At 45.8% G+C, this 21010-nt stretch overlaps 1 protein-coding gene across 1 annotated transcript in view; it reads left to right on the forward strand.

Moving 5' to 3' along the window:
* Positions 1–20051, forward strand: part of LOC138498520 (zinc finger protein 268-like) — a 274979-nt gene extending 254928 nt beyond the window's left edge. The window contains exon 5 of the mRNA XM_069622300.1: positions 17477–20051. Within this exon, the coding sequence (XP_069478401.1) occupies positions 17477–18162 (686 nt within the window). The 3' untranslated portion in view covers positions 18163–20051. The remainder of the gene's footprint in view (positions 1–17476) is intronic.
* Positions 20052–21010: the final 959 nt, after the last annotated feature.

Genomic DNA, 21010 nt, shown 5'->3' on the forward strand with positions numbered 1-21010 from the left:
AGAGAATTACTAGAGCTGCCTCCACACAATCATTTCTCACATCTCCTTAAAGAGGTCAAGGCACTGCCACAAAAAGGAGCAATAGAACTAGTACCAGCCATTTGGTAAGTAGGGGGTATTTTCTCACGATTTCCGTGTACCCAATAAAGACAAACCAAAAGGCCAGTATTGGACTTAACCGCTAGTAAGAAAATGTGTAAAATCCCAGAAATTCAGGATGATTACCCTCCAAGATATCCCTCTGCAAAAGAAGGGCGATGTCATGGCAACATGATGCAGACTTTTCCAGGCTACTGCCAACATCTGCAGCTCAATGTATCCAACCATCATTTTCAATTCAATGTGCTTCCTCTTGGGATATGTTAAGAGACTCCTGGCACTTCCCTGACTCATCCAGGTAGACACGTCTATATGTAACACAGAAGGGATCAGGGCGAACCCGAAATATATATATTTTTTTAATTTTAATTTACCATATTGGAAACCGTAAACGTGAAGTTTCAACCAACACATGTGGTACAATACAACCAAAGTTTAGTACAGGAAAATATATACCATACATTATATGTGAAATCTCTCTACTGGCTCTCTGTAGCTGCTGCGAGGGTCAAGTTCAAGACCCTCTGCATCGTCCACATGGCTTTCTGGGGCCAGGAACCACACTACATGCAACGTTATCTTCCTAAACATCTTCCCTCTTGAGTCCTCCGCTCATCCACCTCCAACTCTCTGAGGGTCAGACGCTTCTCCAAGCAGGTTCTGTAAGCAACTCAAGATCTTCCTTTTCACTTCCTCTCCTCCTCTCCCTTGCTGATGTCCCTGACTGCTGTGCATACTGGCTATCTGGCCACCCACTGATATTACGGATCCAGGCTCCTGCATGATCAGTTGCCCCTGCACTGCCTCCGGACTACACAGCCACTTAAGGGACTGTATCTTCAACCCTGCAATCCCCTGACCCCCTGCACATATGAGCCGTTTCCTGGCAGCACTTACTAGTTACTTGCACTCTCCTTTCCCCCCACCCCCGCTATCAACTCTGTAACATAACCAGTGTATTTATAAAGCGCACCTTCACCCCCATCTTGGCGCTAATAGCAGTTGCTTGTTTCCCAACTTAATGGTACTCCTATCGACCTCGGAAGGAAGAAGGGCTGAGGGAACCTGCCAGGATTCGAACTTGTGACCATGAGGTCAAACAAAGGCCCCTGTAGTGGATGCATTAGTCCACTGAGCCACAGACCTGGCTGTTCTGGTGACGTCGGGGAACCAATATTTCCCTATGTAGTTTCATCTAACTGGAAGTATAGCGGTAGCAAATCATTAGCTCTGGATATTGTTTATTTGTAATGTGCCTATACACAAGTGTTTCGAGGTGCAACAAGGCTGGGGGGTGGTATGGAAACAGGGGAGACGAAAAGTGATCTTACTAGGCCATGTGACATTGAGATCATGCAAGTGCAGTAACCAGAAGTGCAGAAGGAAGGGCGAAGTGCTGGAACAGGGCAGTTGGGCCAGTGACGAGGACATGGCCGGGTAAGAGAAGGGGAATAAAGCTAAGTGCAATGGAGAGGGAGGGAATAGCCATCCAGTCATGTGCAGGTGGGGGGGGGGGACCAGGGAGGGAGGGCGTTGTGGGTCAGGGGAGAACAAGTGCATGGGTGGACTGGACAGGGGGGGGGCTAGTGCCCTGTAAGACTCTGAAGGAACCAGGGCAGAGGGGTACAATTGGCAGGGGGAGAGGGAAGGAAGAAGAGAAAGGGAAGGTCTTGAGTCACTGTGGCAGGGGAGTAGGAGAGGGAGGGAAGAAGAATAGGAGGATCTTGAGAAGCTTCCGGAACTTAAGGAGATCCAGCTCACGAGGCCATTCCAGCGTAAGCCTCCTGTGGAGGAGAGCTCTATCCCCTTACTCTCTGCTTGGAGAAACACCTGATCTGAAGAAAGTTGGAGCTCAGTGACCTAAGGGCTCTAGTGGTTAGGTATTTCAGGACAGAGAGTTAGATGTAGTAGGGTCACAGGCCCCAGAAAGCCTTGTGGAACATGCAGAATTTAATCCTTGCAGCAACTGGAAGCCGGTGAAAGTGCTTGGGTTGGCGCGAGAAAAAATTGATTATTCCTGACCACTCAGGGCCATGCCTTTCTCTCATCGTGCCCCGCCTCTCAGCATTGGTGACCATGACTAGTTAAGAGTGAGAGGCGTCCAAACGTGGGAAGGAGTGTCAAGGCACCAGCAAGGAAAACTTGTGCCAAATTCTGCAAGTACCTTGCACATAATAGCAATACCTGATAATGCTGAGTGCCTTCCATTTGAATTGACTGCCTGTTGTCTTTAACTTTCCATTGGATACCAATACCTGTAAAAAGAATTGTACTACCCAAAAGCTGTTGGCTTTTCTGTACTTCTCCCGATGCGGTTGGAACACCAAGAAGGTCACCTTGCCCTTTTATAGCACGCCCTCCGTCGCGTCTCGTGCAACGATCATCTTTGACTATTCAATAGTTGTACAACTGAAGAAAACCTTAAAGGTTTAGCACCTCATTAGCAAACTATGCATACCACTTTAATTATTGACTAGCTCTCTCCTCTAAGAAAAAAAACTTCTCTTTCTTTACCTATATTGAACAATCATTTTGTGAAAACCGACCATCTTATTTCCCTTTTATTACTAAAGGAGGGTGACAAGATGATTGCATGTTATCTGTACACCCCTTCTTAGTTTTGGGTATTAGCTGGTGCTAGAAGCCAAATGTTTTGCCTTAGAATATCGATAAGAGGGAGATCAGATAGGAGTGAGGGACACACAGCTTGTCTGTGTTTGGCATTTTACTGACTCAATTGACTGCCTATTGCCAGGCCAATCTCTTTGGCCTTTCCCAATCACTACCTACCCTTCCCCACTCAAAACACACCCTTCTGAAACCTCTTTGAGATAGCTTTGTCTAGCAGCAACATCAAAAGTTATGCTGTGTATATAGGGCCTGCCAGTGTTATTTGTGTCTGAGAATGGCTCAATTGCAGCTGTAAAGGAACATTTGGTGTAATAAAGATACCATCACTGAGTGTGCCTTCAGCTACTTGATTTATAAGCAATACGTCTCCTCACATCTGTTCCTTGCATTGATGTATTGTTAAAAAAAAGCACTGGCAAAGCCAAGACTTTTGGCTTGTGTATAGGATAGACATTTGGCACACATTGACATCATATGGCCAAGTACTCGCATCATTTTCCAGCATAGCCATAAGACATTAAGCTTGAAGTGGACGGAAACACAGCGTGTCGACAGACAACCAATTAGATATATGGCCCGCCTGTGGAAACATGAGGAGGGACCTTCGATAGCATTATGGTGGTCCAAATGTTGGGACATTGCGGTGGCGGTAAAGGTAACCGCGATCCAAAATAATTCCTTCACCAAATCCATGAATATCTGGGATCACTTCATGGACTATGCTACAAGATTCCCGGCTCTGACCAGAAGGCCACCGCTCACCAGATGGCTACAAAGCAGCCCCCTCTACTGATCAGCCCATAACCTTCAATTAGAATCACCTAGCCCATAACTGCTGATATATCCACCAAGATCAAATATAGTATTGGACAATGGAGTTCTACCTAACGCCGACTAATAACCTATCTTCCACACAAATGTATATTGCTGAACGTTGAGATTATCAATCACAATGCTGTTGTTGATGTATTGCTGAATTGTACAACCTAATAAAATGTTATGAAAAAAATATAACGATCTCATTAGTGTTCTCAAATGTGTCCATTGATTTGCAGTGAAGTCTATTATTTGTATTTATTAGGTTTATATAGCGCTTTAATCCAAAGTGCTTTACATTATAACAGGATTACAAAGAATAATGAAATAGATGCATATTTACAAACATGAAACAAACCAATGAAACAATTTACCTAGGTAGTAGAAAGGTGAAGGGAGGGGAGAGGAGTAAGGGAAGAGCAGAGGGAGTCAACATGGGGACTATAGATGAAGTTTCAAGGGGATAGGAGGAGGCATAAGAGGGAAAGGAGAGGGTAGGAAAGGTGGTCAGGAGGGAGAATAGGGAAGTCAGAGAGAAGTGAAGGTAGTGAAGGAGGTCAGGGCGGGGGATGGAGAAGAGGAGATTTCAGGGAGGCGCGGATTTCAGCGTGCCAAGAGATTTCATCGTGCCAACTGTGTAGGCTAAACAGTTGGCACGATGATGCACACATAGGTTCCCGTGGTATTTGAATGATATGAATTGTTGAGATTTTGTTTAGATTGTTTTGTTGTAAAATAAAAAATGTAATTTTGTAATGGAGGTTTGCTGACATGTTAGGCATTATTTGATTAGCCTTAAGTTTGTGTGTTTTTAAAAAAGTTAGGGTTGGTCTAGCTCATCCCAGAATGAAGGATTAAAGGAGGCTTTCGGGCCCTCTCTATTAAAGAAAGATCATTGAATCATTCAGTAAAAATGCAGGTGTCTTGACTTTGTGTTTTACAAGTGGTTGGTGGACCTGTGGTGTCGAGGTACTTAGAGCTTTGTTCTGAGTTTACTTTTTCTAGAGTGTATCAATTAAAATGGATGATTTTAATAAAACACTGATGTAATGTGGGTTTTAGGTTATAGGAAATATGTGTTTTAATTATCTTGCGTACTTCTAACGTAAACACACAACAGTAATGGATTGTAAGTAATAACAAGACAATTTGGGCTTAGCCAACAATTAGCCAACGGAGAAAGATTTGCTTATAACAAATTTATGGAGTCCATTTGCATAGAATACATTAATTTGAGACCAACATTAATGTGATTTGCTTCACAGATGTCACCCCAGTTTGTTTTTTAGTTTCTCAAGTAACGTTGGTGCTCGCCACTTATTGTATACTATGATAGCTTTGCATATACACCGTCTTAGACTATATGCTTGCCAAAATGGCATCTCATGTGAGCCTACACAGACTCCTAAACCTTCCAACACTACCGGGCAGGGGAATGTCAGAAAGGCAAGTGGACATGGATCATCTGGTCTGGAGAGGAGTATGCCTCGTTCCTCGTGCATACCCAATGCAGAGGAGGGCGGCTGTGGAGGGCAACAGCACAATACAACACCTGTAAGGCCGAGGAGAGAACGAATAAGCAATCCATATCTAGGATTTCCAGAGATCTCCCGCCAACCCGTTGCTCAGGCTTCCTGCAGGTCTGCCCCTACCATGGTGGGATGGTCCATTGGGAAAACGTCCTGGGAAAAGGAAGCATTGATGGTGATAGCCAGGCACTATAGTACAGAGAGATGGGCATGGCTGAAGGCAGCAGCAAGGTGCGGTTTAATAGACCAAGCACTGGCGGGCAAATTATTCGCAGTATTACGGCAGGCTGATGCGATATTAATGATGCAGGGAGGCAGAGGGCCTGGGCCATGCACAGCCTTTACTCCTGCTAGAATTACATTGCCAACTTGTGGTAGTGTGCAGCTGTAGGTTCCTGACAGCCCAGCTGAGAGCAGTTCGCCAACTTGTGAAACAATGCAAGGATCTGGGAAAACCTGTGCATTACATTTGGTAATGTTAAATGTTAAATGTTAAAGGTATTTGTACCGTGCACCGCCACCAAAGGAATTGGTCCCCAGGCGGATCTGTAAACGATAAAGGTGGGATGGGTTAGTAAAGTGAAGAAGGGAGTAGGATAGTGAAAGGAGTGGTGTTCTGTTAGCAGCTTCAGCTCGGTATACACTGGGTGCTGAGCTTTGGTGCGGGTATCGGATCGGAGTCAGTCCGCGTGTGCTGTTGATCCGGCTTATGTGTTGTTACAGTGTTGTGAAGTGCGCGCGGCTTGTTGTGCGAGAGATGGTTGTGTGAGTTTTTTGAGTGAGATAAGTATGCAGAGTTTGAGCTTATATTGGTTAGTGGGTTACCTGACCTTTACCATGCTAACATTCACAGTTCTGCCTGAGTGTGGCACTTGTTGGCCCTCACATTCCCATCTAGACGCAGTGCAGGCCAATGCTTAGGACTCCATCCAGGTGTAGTCATGCCAACATTCACACTCCCTCCCAGATATGGCGCAGGCTAGTGTCTAGAGACCCATCCAGGTGTGGGCATGCTAACATTCACAACTCCATCTGAGCGCCACGCAGGCTGGTGTTCTAGGTACGGGCATATCCTTCAATCGATCCTATCCAGATGCGACGCAAGCCAACTGTCAAATCCTGAGGTCCACGTGAACTAGTATACCTCCGTCCCCAAGCACCAGTCAGAGAGGGGTAAAAATACTCGCTGACCGGTTATTGGAGCCACAGGTGGGGGGGTAAACAGGAAACACCAGGTCCCGGGTGGCTGTAAAGAAAATACCAGGTTAGCTAGTGGCTACACGGTATTCACAACAAGCATAAACAGATAATAATAAGAAAGACCTACCCTTGAGGTGAATGATGAGTGCCTTGAACCTAGCTGTATTCCCCACTGGGGTCAGATGGGTGGTGCAGAGGAGAGGATGGGATCACGGGATGTGAAGGGAGAGGAGACGGTCTGATTGAAGGTAAACAGTACTTGACAGAGTTCCAAGAGTTCAGACAAAAGGTAGCTGAAGGTTTACCAAGCGCCAAATCCAAAGGTCAATCCATAAACAATCCAAGAATCAGTCCAAAGTTCAGGTAATCCTGGTATACAGGTCAGTAAGAATCCAAGCGTCAAAATTGAGGGCAATCCAGAAGAGAAAACAAAGTCCGAAATCCAAGAATTCGATAACCATGAAGTTCAGAAATGCAGAAAATCGCTAAAAGCCGAGAGATCAGCTGAGAAGCAATGTGTGCAAAGGCCAAGCCCCTTTTATTGTAGTCTTCCTGGTTCGTTTGCCAATCGTGGAAAATTTCCTGGTCACGTGATCATTCACTTGGTCACATGACCCACTGGTTCATCTGGTGCCTGTTTCCTGGAGGCCGTGTCACGTGACCCCTTCTTCGTGACAATCCGTGTCGAGCGGAGGACCGCAGCATGGAGTGGCACTCCCCTCCGCGCCTGCAGTCTCCAAGGCAATCCCCAATTCAGGCATGGAAAGCAACGCCAGGGATGCCTCGGAGCGCAGCGTCCCCCTAAAGGTCGAACAGAGGTGATCGCAGGAGGGGTCCACGTTTCTCTCCGCCTCCTGCATACCATGCGATCGTGATCGGGTGAGTCTGAAGGCATGACAGAGCCCCCCCTCAATGGCACACGTCCTCGTGGGTTATGGGGGTTTTTCCTATGAAACCGGGCGACCAGGAGCGGGGCATGTACCTGATCAGCAGGCTCCCAAGACCTTTCCTCCGGCCCGTAGCCCAACCAGTCCACTAGGTAGTAGAGACGGCCCTTCGTGAGTCGGGATCCAAGAATGTCATTGACCTCGTATTCCTCAGAGGTACTTTTCATTACAGGGGAAGGGGGAAGGATGATACGAGTGGAGAGTGGACACGGTTTGAGAAGGGAAGTGTGGAACACAGGGTTTATACGCCAAGTAGTTGGCAGGGAAACTCTGTAGGCTACTGGGTTGATGACTTTGGTAATACGATACGGCCCCACAAAGCGAGGAAGCAGCTTACGACAACCGGGTATAGGTAGATGTCTGGTGGAAAGCCATACCCGGTCCCCAACTGCATAAGTGGGGGCTATTGTTTGTTTCCTATCAGCAGCCTGACACATAGAAGCCTGTGATTCCCGAAGATGTAATGTAACCTGGTGATGGATGCGTTTAAGATTCTGTACACATGAAGAAACAGAAGGAGAGAGTAGAGGAGGTACATCTGGAATAGGAAGTATACGAGGGTGTTGCCCGTACAAGGAATAGAAAGGTGAGTAGCCTGTGGATGAGTGGGGTGCTTTATTGTACGCAAATTCAGCTAAATGCAAGAGTTTGTGCCAGGATTGTTGATGTTGTAAAGAGAGACACCAGAGATATTGCTCCATGGTTTGATTGACATGTTCTGTCTGCCCGTCAGTTTCGGTATGGTAGGAGGACGAGAAACGTGTGTCTATACCTAGTTGTCTCGTAAGGGATTGCCAAAAACGGGAAGTAAACTGGGAGCCACTATCAGAAATGACAATAGCGGTTAACCCAAAAAGACAAAAGACATGGCGGAAGAAGAGGTCAGCCAGGGCAGGTGCTGTAGGTATACCGGTGCAGGGAATGAATCGGGCCATCTTCGTGAAGGAATTGATCACTACCCACATAGTATCAAACCCATTAACTTTAGGTAAATCAGTGACGAAATCCATAGTAACAGTATGCCATGGTTGAACTGGGAGAGGCAATGGTTGTAGTAGGCCTAGAGGACGACCCTTTCTGTTTTTGCATTGAGCACACACCGAACAAGAAGTAACATACGCCACTGTATCCCTGTTCATGGAAGGCCACCAACATCAACGTTGGAGCAAGGCCAGTGTGCGCTTCTGGCCGGGATGACCATTTATGGGGGCATCATGAGACCATTCTAATGCGATGGAGCGAGTGTCTGGCGTTGGTAAGTATAATCTCCCCTGTATATATGGTAGGCCTTCATACGTTTCTATCTCCCACTCCCGAAGTTGTTCTGGATGTAACTTAACCCATTGTTGAACTAAGGTCAGTAAGTCTTTTGTTGGTGTACAGAGACATATGATGTGTTTTCTGTCCAGAAGTGTCTCCGGAAAGACAGGCAAAGAAAAGCCCCCAGGGATGCGGGAGAGAGCGTCAGCTTTGCCATGTGCTATGCCCGGTCGGTGTTTAATGACAAAGTCATATGCTGCAAAGAATAAATGCCAGCGGACTTGGCGGCTATTAGTGCACTTGAATGTGGCCAAATCCTGGAGATTGCGGTGGTCAGTATAAACCTTGACCTGATGTTTTGCCCCAAGCAGGTGGTGGCGCCAGACTTGGAAGGCATCTTTAATGGAGAGAAGTTATTTCTCTGTGACTGTGTAATGGATTTCAGCCTGTGTGAATTTTCGGGAATGAAAGGCAACCAGATGTAGGAGACCTGTGGATGGGCATGATTGAGATAAGACAGCTCCCAAAGCATAGGAAGAGGCATCAGCTTCAAGAATAAAAGGGCGATCTGGATTAGGATGCTGTAAAATAAGGGCTGTGGTGAAGGCCGTCTTGAGAGCCAGGAAAGCATTTTGTTGAGAAGAGGACCAAACAAACGGGGTACGGGGCTAGTGAGTTGAGTTAAGGGGGCAGCCAAGGTCGAAAACCCTGCAATAAATCGCCTGTAGAAGTTGGCGAAGCCAAGGAATGACTGCACTTCCTTGCCAGTTTGTGGAATGGGCCAGTCTGCGACTGCAGGGATCTTGGTTGAATTCATAGCCAGGCCGCCAGGTGTGATGTGAAAACCTAGGAAGTCTACTTCCTTGGCGTGAAATAGGCATTTTTCTGGTTTAGCGTAAAGGGAGTGAGTGCGCAGCTGACTCAGGACTTCTCGTACATGAGTGACATGTTCTTGGTGTGATTGAGAGAATACCAAAATATCATCCAAATATACCACCACATAGTTATCTATGATATCGTGGAAAATTTCATTCATAAACCTTTGAAAGGTTGCGGGTGCGTTACATAGCCCAAAGGGCATGACAGTATATTCAAAGAGGCCGCATTTGGTACAAAAAGCTGTCTTCCATTCATCCCCTTTTCGTATGAGATTATACGCCCCTCGTAGATTGAGCTTGGTAAAGATAGTGGCATGTGTGAGACGATCTAACAGCGGGGTGATAAGTGGTATGGGGTATCTATTCATGATCGTGATGTTGTTCAAACGACAATAGTCAATACAAGGGCGAGGGTCGCCTTCCCTCTTGGGTACAAAGAAAATAGGACTGGCTGCAATAGACTGTGAGGGTCTGATGTGGCCTAAACGTAAAGAATGTTGTATGTACTCTTTAAGAATCAGATCTTCTGATGCTGAAAGGGAGTAGATGCGCCCGTGGGGCACGAGAGCCCCTGGTTCCAGATCTATAGGACAATCAAAGGGACGATGCGGGGGTAAGTGTTCAGAGGATTTTTTATCAAACACTTCCAGAAAGTCATGATATTGCGAGGGTATCTGGGCCGAGACCAGACCGACCACATGCCTAGGGGTGTCAACCTCCATTTGTGGTTCTTGTATCGACAAATGAGCTAATGCCCCAAGCGCTTGTGCCGGTGTCGTTACCTTTTCTGGGGATAACAAACAATGTTCCTGACAGAACAAAGATTCGAAAGAAATAGAGCCCAAGGTCCAGGTAATGAGCGGATTATGTGTGCGTAACCAGGGGATACCAAGGATAATACCGTATTGAGGAGTCGTTATCAAGTCAAAACTAAGGATTTCCTGGTGTGTGTCCTGCACTATGAGAGTTACTGGGGCCGTCTGTTGTCTGATAGGGCCCGAAATCAACAGAGAACCATCTACCGCTTGTACAGGTTCTGGGTGTTTTTTATTCTGTAATGGGAGATTTAGGGACGCAGCCAAAGCACTGCCAACGTAATTACCTGTCGCCCCTGAATCGATGACCAAGTGTACCTGGTGTTTGACGTTGTCAGAGGAAAAAAAAAAGTGCCGGAAGGAACAAGGGCCGGGTTGAATCCGGCAATGAAGGGGGTACGTACGGTTGTACTGGTAGGCTCGTCTGCGCCCCCTTATCTAAGGACGAGCCTTTGGAAAACCCGTTGCTCTTTGTTTGGGCCTTTGGGGGCATTCCTTGACGAAATAACCTGACACTCTGCAGTAAAAACAAGCATTAGCCTGTCTGCGTCGTTCTCTCTCTAAGGGCGATATGGGACTGTGTATTCCCCCTATTTGCATGGGTTCGCTAGTTTGTTCTGTAGAGGTCGAGCTTAGGGAAAATACCGGATTTGTTCTCTTGGTTTCAGTGTTTCTCTCATTGAACCGGGCATCAACTTGTAGGGCCAAGTCAACCAATTCAGGGTATTGGGTAGGTAATGTAGGTATAACGGACAGAGCGTCCTTCATACGTTCACTGAGACCTTTATAGAATACAACTGCCTTTTTTTCTTCTGGCCAGGCAGTTTTAGACAGACAGTTGGTTAAATCAGGTTATGTATTCTATTAAGGTGGTTTTTCCTTGGGTCAAATCTAGAAATTCTAGGTCCCGTGTTTGTGCTTTATTTCGTGTGTCAAAAACCTTAGTCATTTCTGCCACCAGCCTATCAAAATCGTACAAAATGGGGCTATTATTCTCCAACAGGGGATTCACCCACGTAGCGGCAATGCCGCTTAAATGAGATAAAGTGAAGGCCGCCTTAGTATTCAGGAAAGTGTGAAATTTACGTGGGTCACCCTGGAATTTCTCGGGGGCTGCCAAGGGAAATGGGGTGGGGACGTAGACTGGGGCTGGTGCCACTGCCCCTACAGGCGGTGTAGCCTGTTCGGGTACATCTCCAAACTCCTCATCTGGTGGTAAGGCATGTCTTTCACTTTCTAAGGCATCTAACCGCTGATGAATAGCCGTATTAGCGGCTGTCATATCAGCCCTTAAGACAGTGATTGCTTATACAAGGGCAGCCACCAGGTCCCCGGCAGAGGTATCCATAATCCAGTGGTAAAAAGGCTTCTCAGTCTGTCAAATCCTGAGGTCCATGTGGATTAGTATACCTCCGTCCCCAAGCACCAGTCAGAGAGGGGTAAAAATACTCGCTGACCGGTTATTGGAGCCACCGGTGGGGAGGTAAACAGGAAACACCAGGTCCCGGGTGGCTGCAAAGAAAATACCAGGTTAGCTAGTGGCTACACGGTATTCACAACAAACATAAACAGATAATAATAAGAAAGACCTACCCTTGAGGTGAATGATGAGTGCCTTGAACCTAGCTGTATTCCCCCCCTGGGGTCAGATGGGTGGTGCAGAGGAGAGGATGGGATCACGGGATCTGAAGGGAGAGGAGAGGGTCTGATTGAAGGTAAACAGTACTTGACAGAGTTCCAAGAGTTCAGACAAACGGTAGCTGAAGGTTTACCAAGCGCCAAATCCAAAGGTCAATCTATAAACAATCCAAGAATCGGTCCAAAGTTCAGGTAATCCAGGTATACAGGTCAGTAAGAATCCAAGCGTCAAAATTGAGGGAATCCAGAAGAGAAAACGAAGTCCAAAATCCAAGAATTCGATAACCATGAAGTTCAGAAATGCAGAAAATCGCTAAAAGCCAAGAGATCAGCTGAGAAGCAATGTGTGCAAAGGCCAAGCCCCTTTTATTGCAGTCTTCCTGCTTCGCTGGCCAATCGTGGACGATTTCCTGGTCATGTGATCATTCACTTGGTCACGTGACCCACTGGTTCATCTGGTGCCTGTTTCCTGGAGGCCGTGTCACGTGACCCCTTCTTTGTGACAATCCGTGTCGAGCGGAGGACCGCAGCATGGAGTGGCGCTCCCCTCCGCGCCTGCAGTCTCCAAGGCAATCCCCAATGCAGGCGTGGAAAGCGACGCCAGGGATGCCTCGGAGCGCAGCGTCCCCCTAAAGGTCGAACGGAGGTGATCGCGGGAGGGGTCCACGTTTCTCTCCGCCGCCTGCATACCACGCGATCCTGATTGGGTGAGTCTGAAGGCATGACACCAACGTCTATCTAGAGGCGTCTGCCGGTCTGGATATGTTCGTCCGGTACGTATGAGTGGGAGAGTCAATTGGGCTTTCGTGTGGGTCTAGGTATGTGGTCAGTCTCTTCAGCCTTCCTTTGTGGCTATTTTCCATGATGTCTTATGCTCTGTCGAGTGGTTGGTTCTTTGGTTTGAGTGTTTGTCCAATTTGAGAGTGGTCGAGGTTGGAGTTATTTTTGTCATTGTTTTAATGTCTGGGCATTCTAGTGCGTCTCCGTTGTGGTTACGCTTTGAAGAGCCATGATTTGAGGAGTTTCCTGAATGCTAGGTGTTTTGTTGTATTCCGTGTATTCTTAGGTAGGTCATTCCAGGTTTTGGGTGCCTGGTGAGAGAAAGACGATCCTCCAAGTTTTTTTCTGTTGTAGGGTTTTGGTACCAGGCGTATGTCGGTGCTTGATCTTAGTGTTCTTGTCGGTTGGTGTAGGCGTAGTTTGTCGCTTAGGAATTCTGCGCCTTGTTTGTGTATTGCTCTGTGCGTGAAGCACATGGCCTTGAACTTTATTTGCTGTTTCAGTGGTAGCCAGTGTAGTATTTTTAGCACGGGTGTGATGTGTTCTCTTCTGGGTAGCTTGAGGAGGAGTCTGGCTGCAGCATTTTGTATGCGTTGCAGTTTTTTTTAGAAGTCGTTCGGGCATGCCCAGGTATAGGCTATTGGCATAGTCCACTCTGGACATGATCAGAGCGATGATGGTAAGTGTTTTGTTGGCGAATGACAGGAACGGTAGGATCCTTTTTGCTGCTCGCAGGAGGAAGAAACATTTCTTGATTACCGAGTTTACTTGTGGCTCCAGAATGAGGTTGTTATCCATCAGGACCCCTAGGTTTTTTACAGTTGATGATGGTTCTGGTGTGGTGCCGAGCTCTCTTGGCCAGGGGATGTAGTTGATGTCTCCTCCCTTTTTTGAAACAATCATTATCTCTGTTTTGCCTGGGTTGATTTTGAGATGGTTGAGATTCATCCAGTTGAATATGTCACAAAGGCAATTCTCTAGTGTGGTATTTTCTTCTCGGGTGTCTTGTGTGTTGAAGATTATTTGATTATCGTCGGCGTAGTTGTAGCATGTGAGGCCGTGTTTCTTGATGAGTTTGATTAATAGGTACATGTAGATGTTGAATAGAAGCGGGGAGAAGGATGATCCTTGTGGTACTCCGCACGTGGAGACTCTGGGTTTGGTTTTACAAGGTTTCATCCATATTGTTTCTTTTCTGTTTGTTAGGAAGGATTTGATCCATAGTAGGGCAGTGATTGTTATCCCTAGTCCTTCTAATCTCTTTATGAGGAGGGCATGGTTGACAGTGTCAAAGGCTGCAGACAGATCAAGGAGAATCAGGGCGGTGCTGTTGTCTGCGTCTGCGTTTGTTTTTAGGTCGTCCCATATTGAGAGGAGAGCCGATTCTGTTCCTCTCATAGGTCTGAAGCCAACTTGTGCCTGGTCTAGTAGGCAATGCTCTTCTATGAATTCTTGGGTTATTTGGTAGACATACGTTTCTAGCAGTTTGGCTATGTAGGGTATGTTGGAGATGGGTCTATAGCTAGATAAGTCCTCTACGTTTCCTGTTGTGTCTTTGATTAGTGACTTGATGTAAACCGATATGAAGGCCTGCGGTACTTTACCTGTTGAGATTGAGAGGTTGAGGAGGTTCCTGTGGTATTCCATGGGGGTTCCTTGTTTGAGAATTGTTTTGTATATGTCCGGGGGGCAAGGGTCTTCAGGAGAGCCCGATTTGTTGCTTTGGTTTACCAGTTTGACGAAAGCCTCAACTGATATTTCTGGGAAGTTTCATAGTTTGTTTGTGTGTTCCTCGTCTGTGTTGGTGGGGTTTGAGCTGTGAACGCTTGGTCTGTTTTGTATGGTGTGTTGGACGGAGGTTATGTTGTTTTTGAAGTGGTCTCCGAGGTCCTTGCAAAGTTTCGTCGATGGGATTGGCATGTTGTTGCAGGCCGGTGGGTTTTTTATTTCGTTTATGATTTTGAATAGTTCTTTTTGAGCGTTTGGTGCTCTGAAGATTCGGTTGTCGTAATGTTTCCTCTTCACTTTTTGTATTTCCTTTTTATATGCACGGATCTGTTGTAGGTATTTCAATTTGTTTGCGGTGTTGTTGTTCCTCCATTCAGATTCTAGTTTTCGGTTTTTGCTTTTAATGGCTTTGAGTAGTGGGGTGAACCATTTTTCTGTAGTTTTCTTGCGTGATGGGGTGAAGGGCTTTTCTTTGGCAATGTCGTCAAGAGTTGTTGCGATCCAGGTATGAAGTAGGGCAACTTTTTTGACTAGACTAGTCAACTTTGTGGTAAAGGAAGATGATAAATAAACAGAGGTGTTGCTTCTGAAGGGTGGGTAATCTCGCACAGCCTAAGGTGGTGGCTACACAGATGACACACTTGAGAGCAGATTAGGGGGAGCTTGTCGTCTAAGGATTATCCACTCCGAGCATAGAGCACTCCCAAAAAAATGATTTCGTCGTGTCACCTCAAACTGGTGTTTGTCCCCCCATACTGGAACGCTCAAAGGTTCTCGCATATACTATTGTGATGGCTACCTACACTAGACACACAATACCTACACTAGACACACAATACCTACACTAGACACACAATACCTACACTAGACCCACAATAAATGTAGGTCTGGCAGACCAACAGGTGGACAGTTGGGGTTATGCATACTATTCACACGTACATACATCTTATTCCAGGGTCACTGCCATATGGGTTGCAAGAGATGCAGGCTTTGGAATTCTAGCCCTTTTAGGTCATGGATCTGTGGGATTATGTTGAGCAGATTCCCCTGGAGTAGCATTGCCACAGTAGATCAATAGGAATAATGTGTGTAATCACTAAATGGTGGCATCAATTTGTGGATATCAATTGCGATGGGCAACATCTCCATTAGTTACTAGGGATGTGATGAAAGCAGTTTTTGGTCACAGCAGAGAGGGTACAAGGGCATGCTGAGATTCAACCTAAGGTGCAAGGATCAGAATCCACAAAAAGTGGTCTGGGTTGGGTTAGAGGAGCCTGGTAACATACCCATTTACACCCAACAATACTGTGGTATTTTGAACAGGGAAACGGAAGTGGGATCCCTCTGGCCAATTAAATGTAGTTCTTGGCAAGGGGGCATTTATATAAAAAATTATGAATGCAAATGGGGTGATATTGTGGAGTTCACAGAGTCTTTCATACATTATATTCTTTTGGTCTCTGACACAAACTCCAAATCCATCCCTCATCTCCAGGATTGACAGAAAAAATAAGCTTATCTAGGTTTAAAGTCAATGGGCCTCATTACACGGACGCCGGTATTTTACCGATTCCGCCTTGGGAAATGGGGAATTACTGCCCCATTCCACGGTTGGCGGGGCGGTAATTCCCCATTCACCAAGGCCCTTCCGCATTCCCATTTGAGCCCCCATAGGGCTCAGTGGGAATGGGGAAGGCGGCAATTACGGTACCACAAATTGCGGTACCATAATTGCCCCCAAAGTCCCTTTGGGGGGCAAAGGGACCTCGTAGTATGGCGGTAAGGGTTAATGGTCACCGGTACCCTTACCGGTGACCGTTAACCCTTACTGCCTTCCGTGTAATGAGGCATAATGTTTTGAATATAGTGGCAGCATGGCCTGTGCCATTCTCACCATGGGAAGAGATTGGTGCTTTCCCTTTTAAATCACAATTCTGTCCTTGTTTCCTCGATTGTGCTGTTGGGTTATATTATTCATGTTTGGGCCAATACACAAGTCATCAGTGATTACATAATGGACTGTTCCAGTCAAACAAGCGCCCGATTGGTGGCAAACGCCTGCCTTTTAATCGTTTGTGTATGGAAATTGGGAGCTTCCATGTGCTAATTTAGCCATTTCTGAATAAATATATAAAATATGCATTTAAAATGTTTGTTCACCAAGCCTGTGTTTTTCCCTAGTGTTTTGGATGCAAAACATTTCTAAATAAAAATGAATCGCATTATTCCTGCTGCATGTTACCTCTGTTCCACTAAATGTTCCCATTGGAGCACCACTTCTCTGCCACCTATTAGGGTGCCTTTTCCCAATAGATGGCACTTCAAAGTCAAATAAGTTACTACGGGAGGAGTTCACATCACTACTACTGAGTAGAGTCTTGTTACATGTGCTGCCTGCGATTGTGAACGTATTAAAACTAATAATGTGCTTCTCCTTTTATGTTAATAGGTGACTGCCCCAGAAATGTAACAACAGTGATGGTTCGATTCTCTGGACTATTGCAGTGAAAAGCTTCATTGTTGGAATATACAATTTCCAAGCATCTTAGAAGTGCACAAATGTGGGGTCAAGTTGCCTTTTCAGAGTAAATAGGAACTGGGATTGCGAAGCCTGTTGATACATGATGGCTTCCATCCATCCAACCCCTTTGTGGTAACATCCAGTAACCAAACGTGTTCATTCTGTAAATCCTAGGGGAGAGGTATATCTAGCATGAAAATGACAATGTGCAGTAAGAAAAGCATTTTTCATTTGTGCTCTGAATTTGGAAATGGTTAATTGAATGGGCTCCGCTTAAGAGAACCTGACAAAATAAACTGCCAAGACACGTTACACATGGACAAAATGTGGGAACAATTGACATCTCAAGCTCATACTTACTGCCCACATGAGAAGATAGGTGAAAAACCGTATCAGTGCACTGAATTTGATAATGACGTCCATTTGCATGATACAGTTATCAGCCACCAGCAAATGAATAAAGGTGAGAAACCTTATGAGTGCATTCAATGTCAGAAAGGGTTTGCTACAAAGGGAGGTCTTACTATCCACCAGAGAACACATACAGGTGAGAAGCCTTATGAGTGCATTGAATGTGGGAAAGGGTTTGCACGGAAAGGACAACTTACTATCCACCAGAGAACGCATACAGGTGAGAAGCCTTATGAGTGCATTGAATGTGGAAATGGGTTTGCTCAGAAAGGACAACTTACTATGCACCAGAGAACACATACAGGTGTGAAGCCTTATGAGTGCACTGAATGTGGGAAAGGGTTTGCTACAAAGCCAGAACTTACTATCCACCAGAGAACGCATACAGGTGAGAAGCCTTATGAGTGCATTGAATGTGGAATTGGGTTTGCTCAGAAAGGAGATCTTACCATCCACCAGAGAACACATACGGGTGAGAAACCTTATGAGTGCACTGAATGTGGGAATTGGTTTGTTACAAAGGGAGTTCTTAGTGAGCATCAGAGAACACATACAGGTGAGAAACCTTATGAGTGCACTGAATGTGGGAAAGGGTTTGCTCAGAAAGGACAACTTATTAGGCACCAGAGAACACATACAGGTGTGAAACCGTATGAGTGCACTGAATGTAGGAAAGAGTTTGCTGAGAAGGGACATCTTATTAACCACCAGAGAACACATACAGGTGAGAAACCTTATGAGTGCACTGAATGTGGACATGGGTTTGCTCGGAAAGAACAACTTACTATCCACCAGAGAACACATACAGGTGAGAAACCTTATGAGTGCACTGAATGCGGGAAAGGGTTTGCTTCAAAGGGAGTTCTTAGTAAGCACCAGAGAACACATACAGGTGAGAAACCTTAAGAATGCATTGTATGTGGGAAAGGGTTTGCTTGGAAGGGACATCTCATTAGCCACCAGAGAACACATGCAGTTAAAAGAAAATGCATAACTGCATTGAATGTGGGAACTGCTTTAGTCATAAGGTCCGTCTTATTTACCAGCACTGAATCAAAAATTAGTCAAATTTGTATACTCCCTTTTTGCAGTGATTCTTAATGGCCCCTCTTCAACTTTTCTCTTTCATGCTAACGCTTGGTAACTGCTGTGTAGTAGAATAGGACCTCATTACGAGGTTGGCGGTAGCCGTGCCTGTATGGCGAGGTTGGCTACTGCCAGCCTCCGGCACCGTCACCCGCGAATGGGCAATTACCGGCCCATAATGAGTTGAATGGGCCAGTAATTGCCCATTCGCGGGTGGCAGTGTTACCGCACTCCCGGAGATGGGGAGCATGGATGCATCAGCACCGTTAATAACGGTGCCGGTGCATCCACAAGTTTTGCTCGTGGGTGCCGCACAGCCCGCCAGGTCAGACCTGGTGGGCTGTCAGGCACCCGCGAGTAAAACTCATACTTTGGCGGTACAGTGTGAACGGTGCCGGTTCCATAACGGCACCGTTCACACCCTACCACCAAAGTTATAATAGTGCCCATAGTCTTGATTCTAAAATAAATAAATGGGTGTGTCCCTTTAACTTATAAAATTGTTCATGTGCTTACCAATACATACTAATTACTATGAATGGAACTGGATATCTGGTCTCTGGCAAGCTCACGTTTAGTCATGAATGAGGAAAAAGGAACGGAGGTCATGGGGCATGGCTCCATTACTTACACTGGCCTCAATGTTGTTCCTGGTGCAAAGCACATAGAGGCTTTGGACGGACCAGACACAGAGCCGGCCAACCTCCCTGCTGGCATAAATGTTTCTAGAGAACAGCTGCACTGGCATATGGATATCATAAATGAGTAAACTGTGGCAGGAAGGAATCCTTTAGAAATGCCTCTACTGGGAATTACATTTGTACAACCCCATATGGTAATTTTACTCTCAACATCAACACATAGGGATTAAAATACTGCAAATGTAAATTATTGGGAGCCCTCCTGAATAATAAAAATGGAGAAGGCTATATTCTCACATGGCATTTAGACTAAGCTTGGCACAACACATGTGCAAAGACTGTTTTGCAAAGGGAAAACATGGATAATGGCATCCATAAAACTGGAATCTCCAATATTACTCTAGAAGCCCGTTTCCAAGAAATGCATGCCTCACCTGGAGTGCCATCCTTGATGAATGCTGCAGTGTTTCCATTTTTTGTAGCATGTTCTACAGCACTACAGTTTTCTTTTCTCCTCAGGATCCCCTGTACTGTATTACACTATTGCCTATCTCTGTTGGAGCATTTAGGATTAGTAGATGGTTCCCTAGCCTGGGATCGACATGTGGGGGTGTGATTACACAAGGGAGGGTGCATGCCCACTATTAAAACACTAAATTAAAAGAAATTGGTTTGATGAGAAGGGCACAGAGAAGGTGTCAAATTATGTGGACATTTATTTTAGAAAAGTGACATTTTGTGAATAGAGTAGAAAGGGCAAATGGAATAGACATATCCTCTGTGTTGTGAGACAGTAAAAGGCATGAACATTTGGAAATTAAATGGTGCCTTTCAGTCTGAAATGAGAGTTGTGGGTGTAATGATATCACAGCTGTTCTCTAAATTCCAAGAAGGAATAGTGGACAAAAATGTTTATAAAATAAAGCTGGTCTTGGATAAACTGACATGTCTAATGTAAAAGTCTCCCACCAGGATTCATACACTGAGTGAAATGCTGTTGAAATGAATATTGAGCTTCAGCCAATATGCCACTGTGTTCACATTAAAAATAAATTGTTAGTAACTCCATTTGTGTTAAATCTTTTTCCCTGACTTTGTGTGTAAACTGCATCCTGAAACAGGCGATTCATTTGTTTTAATTAGTGGGACCACCTCTATTCCAGATTTATGCTGGAATGTATTTATTTTATTTTTGGATTTGGAGAGCGTGCTACAGCCCACAGGCATTGAGGCACTATAAGGACATGTAAGGGAGCTTGCTCGAGGGTTATAGGAGTGCGGCCCATGGAGAAATGCTTAATACAGTTTACTTGGTTACAGGCTAATAAGTTACTTTACAGAACAAACAGTCAATTAGTGACATAAAGAATACAGATACAAGAATGCATAGCATGATGGGATGGGCCATTCAGACAAATAGCCTGGTGTTGATGGCCTTCCGGAAAGCTGCATGACAATCAATCATCCTGATCGGGGCTGTGAGGGTGTTCCAAAATGTTGCAGCCCTGGTTGGGGAAACTGGAACCCCCAGCACGTGCTCTACGTGTGGAAGGTGCAGTGATAGGATTGGCATAGGCAGACCTAGATGGTCTGGAGGAGGTCTGTTTGGTGATCCTGTGTGCTAAGTAGGGGGGCGCCAGGCCATGACGACATGGGCCAGTGCTTTGAAGACAATCCTTTCCTTGACAGGTAGCCAGTGTACCTGCCTCCTGCCCCCAGAAATGTGATCCCTGCGTGAGATGCCTGTTGCGGCCCCTAAGGCATTGTTCTGAGCTATTTGGAGTTTAGCCTGATTCTTCTGGGATGTCCCAACAAAGAGGGCATTGCAATAGTCCAGCCTTGAACCAATGATGGCCATTGTGATGGTGATGCAGTTCTGTTGGGAGAGGAAGGACCTTATTGCATTGATCAGTTTAGAGTGCTAGGCTGCGGAAGATGCAATGGCATTCGCCTGCCTATCCATGGTAAGGCTGGCTCGAGATACATGCATTGATCATTAGAGTGATAGGCTGTGGAGGATGCAATGG

Source organism: Ambystoma mexicanum, chromosome 5q, assembly GCF_040938575.1.
Source record: "Ambystoma mexicanum isolate Mex_15411 chromosome 5q, UKY_AmexF1_1, whole genome shotgun sequence".
NCBI lineage: Eukaryota > Metazoa > Chordata > Amphibia > Caudata > Ambystomatidae > Ambystoma > Ambystoma mexicanum.